This window comes from Gekko japonicus, unplaced genomic scaffold, assembly GCF_001447785.1.
Source record: "Gekko japonicus isolate JY-2015 unplaced genomic scaffold, Gekko_japonicus_V1.1 scaffold4728, whole genome shotgun sequence".
NCBI lineage: Eukaryota > Metazoa > Chordata > Lepidosauria > Squamata > Gekkonidae > Gekko > Gekko japonicus.
Window position 1 is genome coordinate 37,979 of NW_015172154.1, and position 8,172 is coordinate 46,150.

Below are 8,172 nucleotides of genomic sequence, written 5' to 3' on the forward strand. Positions count from 1 at the left end.
CCTTTGGGTAGTGAAGGGCGGGGTATAAATCCAATCTCCTCTTCTTCTATGTGCATATTGCTAAGTGAGGGGGGAAATGGCACCGAGTCGGAATGGAATGGGCCGACCATCCTGACGGCTTGAGTGTGTGCTTGACTTGCCTTTGCACACGTAGACATATTGAGATACCTAAGAAGCACTCATCAATATCTGGGGGGATCTCCAGTGGCCAATCAGAAGCTCTGCCACAGGGTGCTGATGGCTGCGGGACCTTTCCGAAATGTTGACGTATGATCGTGCCCTTTAGATCCGTCAGGCGTCCGCAGATGAGTCAGAGCTAAAGGCACGTCTGACCACGGCCCAGGACATGTCTGGAATATTAAAAAGACAGAAATCCTCTTTGCAAGCCGTATCGGATGCACCAAAAGACACCCCCTCCATTTGAAGGACTTGGACTTCATTCAGGGCACGGCTCCCTTCTGACCCAAGCACATGAGACCACGATCCCCAATCAAACCTTGGCAGGAACAAAGCTCATTATCTGGTCCCTAATTAGGATGTGGAGAAAGGAAGGCGGTGGCGGCGGTGCGGAAGCGAGCCTGCATGGAAAGAGCTTTTACAAGTCCCCACAGAGCGATTAAGTGAGGCCTGGCAAGCGGCCGTGCTTTATTAGAAAGTTCTTGTCCCCTAAAAGAAGAAACAATGTCTTGGTGTCACCAGATGACCTGCCAGGCAAGGATCTGGGTCTGATTTTCAGGGTTAGAATCATGGAAGCATAGAGTGGGAAGGGACCTCCAGGGTCATCTAGTCCAACCCCCTGCACGAGGGAGGAAATGCACAAATACACGCCCTCAGTGACCCCTGTTCCATGCCCAGAAGATGGCAAGAGAACTCCAGGATCCCCAGACAAACTGGCCTGGAGAAAAATTGCTTCCTGACCCCTCTCTCAGGAGCAGTTCTTGGGAGAGCTCTCTCAGCCCCACCTACCTCACAGGGTGTCTGTTGTGGGGAGGGGAACATAAGAAACTAAGAGAAGCCATTGTTGGATCAGGCCAAGGGCCCATCCAGTCCAACACTCTGGAAACACAGTAGCCGAATATACCAGGTGCCATCAGGAGGTCCAGCAGCGGGGCCAGGACATACAGAGCATCCCTTGCCCCAGACCGAGAGTTCCTATCTAGACCTTGTGGCCAAGAGCCACTGGTGGACCTCTGGCTCCATAGGTTTCTCCCATTCCCGGGCAGCATAAAGGTAAAGGTTCCCTTGCTCGAAAGCCAGTCGAATCCGACTCTAGGGTTGCGGTGCTCATCTCCGTTTCAAAGCCGAAGAGCCAGCGCTGTCCGAAGACGTTTCCGTGGTCGTGTGGCCGGCATGACTAAACACCAAGGCGCACGGGAACGCTGTTACCTTCCCACTGAAGTGGTACCTATTTATCTACTTGCAATTTCTTGCTTTTGAACTGCTAGGCTGGCAGGAGCTGGAACTAGAGACGGGAGCTCACTCCGTCATGCGGCACACTCGGGTCTCGAACTGCTGAACGACCGACCTTCCACAGACTGCAGTTCAGCGTCTTAACCACTTGAGCCACCGCAGCTCCTTTCCATGCTTGTAGGGGAAGGGAAAGGAGATTGTCAGCCACTCTGAGACTCCTTTGGGTCGTGAAGGGCGGGGTATAAACCCAGTCTCCTCCTCCTCCTCCTCTCTTCAAAGTGGCAATCGGCATTGCCAGCTCCAGGCAGAGAAATTCCTGAAGAGTTGGGCGTGGAGCCTCAGCCTGGGGAGGGAGGGACATATGGTTGCCACCTCTGGGCTGGGAGATACCTGGAGATTTGGGGGGTGAAACTTGAGGAGGGCGAGGTTGGGGAGGGGCAGGCGTCAGTGGGGTACAGTGCCCTCGAATCCACCTTCCAAAGGGGCCATTTTCTCCAGGGGAAGTGATCTCCGTGGCCTGGAGATCTGCTGTAAACCCAGGAGATTTCCAGACACCATCCAGAGGTTGGCAGCCCTAGAATGGGGTGTTCCCAGCATCGCTAGCTGTGGTTGGGAAATATCTTGAGGTGGTGGTGGTGGGATCCTGGGGTATGCGGGGTTTCGGGCGGGGAGGGACTTCAGCAAGGTACGATGACATAGAGTCCACCTTCGAAAGCAGCAGGGGAATCGATCTCTGTTGCCTGGGGATCAGTTGTTATCTTAGGAGTTCTCCAGGCACTACCTGTTTGGTGTCGTGGTGAAGTGCGCGGACTGTAATCTGGGAGAACCGGGTTTGATTCCCCACTCCTCCACTCGCACCTGGCTGGATGACCTTGGGCAAGCCGTAGTTCTGATAAGAGCTGTTCTTGAAAAAGAGCAGTTTCTGTCAAGAGCTCTCTCAGCCCCACCTCCCTCACAGGGTGTCTGTTGTGGGGAGGGGAAGGGATAGGAGTTTGTAAGCCCCTCTGAGACTCCTTTGGGTAGTGAAGTGCGGGGTATAAATCCAACCTCTTCTTCTTCTTTTACCTCACAGGGCGTCTGTTGTGTGTGTGGTGGGGAGGGGAAGGGAAAGGAGTTTGTAAGCTGCTCTGAGACACCTTCGGGTAGTGAAGGGCGGGGTATAAATCCAATCTCTTCTTCTTCTTTTCCCTCACAGGGTGTCTGTGGTGGGGAGGGGAAGAGAAAGGAGTTTGTCAGCCGCTCTGAGACTCCTTTGGGTAGTGAAGGGCCGGGTATAAATCCAATCTCTTCTTCTTCTTTTCCCTCACAGGGTGTCTGTGGTGGGGAGGGGAAGAGAAAGGAGTTTGTCAGCCGCTCTGAGACACCTTCGGGTAGTGAAGGGCGGGGTATAAATCCAATCTCTTCTTTATTGTATCTGCTGATATGGCCTCGCAGCACTCTCCCGCTCCCTTTGAGGGTGGCAGGGGCTTCTCTAGCACAAGGGTCTCCAGCCTGCAGGCACAGCCACAAAATGGCTGCTGCAGGAGGCAGGGCCAGCCACAAAATGGCTGCCACGACTCACCTTCGTTCACCCAGTGAAGATTCTTGTGCTGTGGTGGCCATATATATACACACACACACACACACACATATTCTGTACAGCCAATCAGAAGCCTTGCTGGAGAAAAGCCCCACCTGCCCCTGCCCATTTCCTAAAAACACTCAGCAGGTGTCAGGAAAGGTGTTGGCGTCCAGGGGCACCACGTTGGGGACCCCTTCTCAAGTCTCAGACTGTGGCACAAAAGCTCAGCATGTCCTTTCAGACAAGAAGCACACCGATCCATCTTCCTCGGTGCAGTCCCCGGCTTTTGTCGCAGGCCATGCTGGGAGGGCACACCTCTTGCTCCGATGCCAAGCAACAAAGCAATTCAGGATATTGGCTCGCTGCGGCTGTCGAGCGTCGGAAGGCCCTGCCAGGCAAACGCTCTTCTCTGGCACTATGCAAATGTATAGTGTATCAGATGATGCCACTTGGAAACGGGCAGCCCTCCACTCGTGAGTCATTCCTTCCTCAATCTCTTCCCCCTTTTCAATTCCCCCACTCAACAACTGCAAGGTTCCAGCAAGCCAGAGAGAAGGAGGCAGCCCCGACATACTGCGAGATGGAGAAGTGTGGTCAGCCCAAGGGTCTTAGCTCCAGGGCCAGCCGAATGGCCGCACAGACGGCAAGCAACCAAACTTTCGCCTGCTGGGTAGTGTTGCCAGCTCTGGGCTGGGAAAGACCTGGAGATTTGTGGGGGAAATCTGGAGATGGTGGACCTCAGACAGGGTACAATGCCACAGAGTCCACCCTCCATTTTCTCCAGGGAAACGGCTCTTGGTTGTCTGGAGATCAGTTGTAATAGTGGGAGATCTCTAGGTGCCACCGGGATGGTGAGAACGTTAGACCATCAGAAGAGCCCTGCTGGGTCAGACCAGTGAGGATCCATCTAGTCCAGCATCCTGTCTCACACAGGAGCCAGCCAGTTCCTCTGGAGGGCCAACAGTAGGGCAGAGAGGCCGAAGCCTTCCCATGATAAGAACACCAGAAGAGCCCTGCTGGTTGACTAGAGAGAAGTACTACTAGACATGTGATTGCACTGGAGGTTTCATTTGTATTTTTGCCCAGTGGTTAAACTTTGAAACAATTGTTTTCTGGTCTTTATTCCATATTCTGTATATGTATGATTGTATATATTTCTACATATTAGCTAACATGTTCTATTTGTATTAGACCTCTGAGGAAGGCCTGTGAAGGCCAAAACGCATTAGGTCTATTTTATCAGCCTTTGTATTTTTGTATTTTTATATTTGTATATGAGGTATGAATGGGCCCTTATTTGTTCTTTTAATTTGTGTTCAATAAATATATGTATATTTTTGTATATTTCTGTATGTTTCATAATTAGATTTTTAGAGTTGGCCTTCTTCTATTCCTGACTAACCTTTTTAGGTTCTGAATTCTAGGTTTTAGGTTCAGTTTTTTTCTTTTCCCTTTTCTTGTCCCAACATGTCTTCCTTTCACCAGCAAAGTTCTGTAACATGTGAAAGGGCCTTTGAGACTGATAGTTTTCAAAAGTGTAGTCACTTCCTTACCACGGCACATTCCACTTTGGCGCACTCTCCCTTCCAGCAAGAGACCTGCCCTGTGTCGCACACGCAGAACTCGCACCGAGGGCCGCTCCACATCTCTTTGTGGTATCTAACAGAGCCTTCATGTACGCAGCTCCCCTTGGCAGGCACGCACTCCTCACAGCATTTCTCCGGACGCCTTGCTTTGCTCTCTCCCTAGGAATAAACGGAGCAAGAGGCTGAAGAGAAGAGATTTTTGCAAAGGAACAGTTAAAGGTTTTCCACCCTTCATGTGGCACCTGGAGATCTCCCGCTATTACAGTTGATCCCTGGAGGATCAAGATCAGTTCCCCTGGGGAAAGTGGGTGCTTTGGAGGGTGGGCTCTATGGCCTTAGACCCTGCTGAGGTCCCTCCCCTCCCCAAACCCCCGCCCTCCCCAGGCTCCACCCCCCAAAAAAATCTGCAGGACTTTTCCAACCTGGAGTTGGCAACCTGAATAAAACCATACGGTGCTTTTGCGGCAGGACTTCACTGATTCGGGCCGGAAGTTACAAAGATTTAAAAAGCGAGAACGCCAAGAGGCAGATATTTCCAGGCCCCAATGTTGACGCCTGCTCTCGCCCGCGCTCTCTGTGTGAGAGGCAAGCGGGTTATTAGCGGAACTTTATTCTTAGGGCCCCATCTCTGGGAAACGGCCTTTGGCCCGCGCCCTTCCTTCTTTGTTCTCTCCCCGCAAGGCAGAAGGCACCCAAGTCCATCCCCACACAGATGCCAAAGAAGAAACACAGTTCCCTTGCGAAGAAAATAAAATAAAAATCTGACACAGGGTCAGGCCCTGGTTGCAGGATCAAAGACGGTGCGTCACCACGGCGGCGAGACCATGTGCACAGAGGAGGCTGTCAGAGCGAGCAGGGCTCTGCCACTGTCAGACGTTCACGAGGTCGCACAGGTCAAGAGCAGTGCCGTAATGCCCCGGAGGAAGAAGCGGAAGCCAGGGCCGGAAATGTTATAGAAGCGAGCTATTTTTGCTCCTGGTGCTCTGACTCCGACTCATGACTAAAATAGAAACCAGGGGGCCAAGTGGTGTGATTGAATATGTAGATTTTTGTGTGTGTAATGTATACATGGACCAAGGGATGCCGGCCTCCAGGTGGGACCGGGGGATCCCCCGGAATTGCAGCTCATCTCCAGACTGGAGAGATCAGTTCCCCTAGAGAAAGTGGCTGCTTTGGAGGGTGGACTCTGTGGCCTTGTGCCCCACTGAGGTTCAGGGATGCCAGCCTCCAGGTGGGGCCTGGGGATCCCCCAGAATTCCAGCTCATCTCCAGACTACAGAGATCAGTTTCCATTGAGAGAATGGATGCTTTGAAGGGTGGATTCTGTGGCATTATAGTTCCCCACTGAGGTCCAGGGATGCCAGCCTCCAGGCGGGATCTGGAGATCCCCTCGAATTCCAGCTCATCTCCAGACTACAGAGATCAGTTTCCCCTGGAGGAAATGGCTGCTTTGGAGGGCGGACTCTGTGGCATTATAGTGCCCCACTGAGGTCTAGGGATGCCAGCCTCCAGGTGGGACCTGGGGATCCCCCGGAATTCCAACTCATGTCCAGATACGGTTGCCAGGTCTCCCCTTGGCCAAGTCCGTTCATGTAACACTGAGAAAATAACAGATCAAGATGGGGGTCACCGCGTTCGTCTGTAGCAGCGGAAAAGAGCAAGAGTCCAGGAGCAGCTGTAAGACCAGCACAATCCGTGGCAGTGAGCCGTGACTCATGAAGGCTTCTGCCCTACCACAAATTATGTCCGTCTTGAAGAAGCTACTGGACTCTTGCTCTTTTCTACTGAGAGAAGAAGTGAGTAGATTTGTTTTTTGATTTGAGCCATTGCTTACGGGTGAATCGATGAGCGTTCATTCCAAACCTACCCATATTCCTGCGGAGAATGAAGAGGCGAGGGTTGCCTCTGGAGCAGACTGACGGCCTCGCACGTGAACCAGAGAGCTCTGCTACTCAAACCTGGATGGCCCAGACTGGCCCAATCCCGTCAGATCTCAGAAACTAAGCAGGGAGTATTTGGATGGGAGACCGCCAAGGAAGTCCACAGTTGCTCCGCAGAGGCAGGCCACGGCAAACAACCTCTGTTCATTTGCCCTGACCTGGATGGCCCAGGTTATCCCAATCTCATTATATCTCGGAAGCTCAGCAGGGTCAGCCCTGGTCAGAATTTGGATGGGAGACCACCAAGGGAGTCCAGGGTCGCTACGCAGAGGCAGGCAACGGCAAGCCACCGCTGAACGTCTCTTGCCTTGAAAACCCTACAGGGTCGCCGTAACTCGGCTGCGACCTGACAGCCACCTCTCGTTCACCCGTGCCCCCAAGCGCCTCCTAAAACTCAGAGAGAGATTCTCAGCCGTTGCTTCTTTCTGATGGATTTCCGGTGCTGACGGCGCGCCAGACTGGGAAGCCGAAAATCTTCCAGAGTCATTGCGACACATTCCATCCGGGACCGGCTCAGATTAATCTGGAGTTCTGTGGGGTTTATAGGAGATGCGTGTAATCCCGGCGGGCTTTGCTGGGTTTTGTACTGATCTGTTCCAGACCTTCAGAGATTGTTCTTTACACGCTGAGCTTCCACGTGTCGTAATCTACGTTGAAGTCCACAGATCCGACTCAATCCTGTTCCCCGCAGCTGAGAAGAAAGGGGCTTTAGAAGAGAGAGGTGGCAAGATGTTGTCCAGATATCAAGGAAAGCTGGGCAAAACCAGGCTCCGGTTCCACCTTTCATGGGCAGGTGGCCGACCGTGGCTTTTGGGTGCCCAGAAGAGCAGACGAGGACCTCGAAGGACCAAGGCTCTGCCTCAGTATAAGGCAGATCCACGTGTTCCAAGAGAGCAAGAGAGGGCCCAGGGCTATCCAATCCAATGCTCTAATCCTACCTTTGAGGAATGAACAAGATTGATATGTTGTCGAAGGCTGGACAACACATCCAATTACCATGTCAGATGACACCGGGAAGCCATTGAAATCCATAAACCTAAACTCAATATCAACAGGACAGAAGAGAGTTTAAAAATAAATAGGGCATGGTTTCCTGTCCCAAAAAACACAAAATGCTCTACATCTCACAACAGCACTACAGATAAGATTAGAATTTCAACAGCCCATCCATATGCAAAAGAACCTCCTCGGGAAAGCTCCTCCATTAGTGTGTCACAGCCTGGGGAACTCTGACAAGATAATGACTCAGCCCTACCCCACCTTCCTGAGTAGATACAAACTACCTGCCTACCATTTTTCTTCTCACATTGACACGGAGAGTACTCCATCTTTCTGTGTTATACCTCTGAGGATGCCAGTCACAGCTGCTGGCGAAACGTCAGGTCCTACAATGCCAAGACCACAGCCATATAACCTGGAAAATCTACAACAGCTAATGTCTACTACGCGTTACCTGGATGAATGCTGCCATGTAGGAGTCCCCCAGGCTGTGAACATGCTAATGGAGGAGCTTTCCTAAGGAGGTTCTTTTGTATATGGATTGTTTCCTGAGGAGGAAATGACAGCCCTACCCCACCTTCCTGAGTAGATATAAATTACCTGCCTACCATTTTTCTTCTCACCTTGACACGGAGAGTACTCCGTCTTTCTGCGTTACATCTCTGAGGATGCCAGT

General features: G+C 52.0%; 1 protein-coding gene across 1 annotated transcript in view; it reads right to left on the minus strand.

The window, feature by feature from the left end:
• The window catches only part of LOC107118674 (DNA (cytosine-5)-methyltransferase 1-like), a gene marked incomplete at its 3' end in the record, with an annotated part of 40,684 nt that extends 32,716 nt beyond the window's left edge, over positions 1 to 7,968 (minus strand). Inside the window, exons 1-2 of the mRNA XM_015421033.1 lie at positions 7,951 to 7,968; positions 4,525 to 4,716 (exon numbers count right to left, since the gene is read on the minus strand). Of these exons, the coding sequence (XP_015276519.1) occupies positions 4,525 to 4,716; positions 7,951 to 7,968 (210 nt within the window). The remainder of the gene's footprint in view (positions 1 to 4,524; positions 4,717 to 7,950) is intronic.
• Between the last annotated feature and the right edge of the window lie 204 nt (positions 7,969 to 8,172).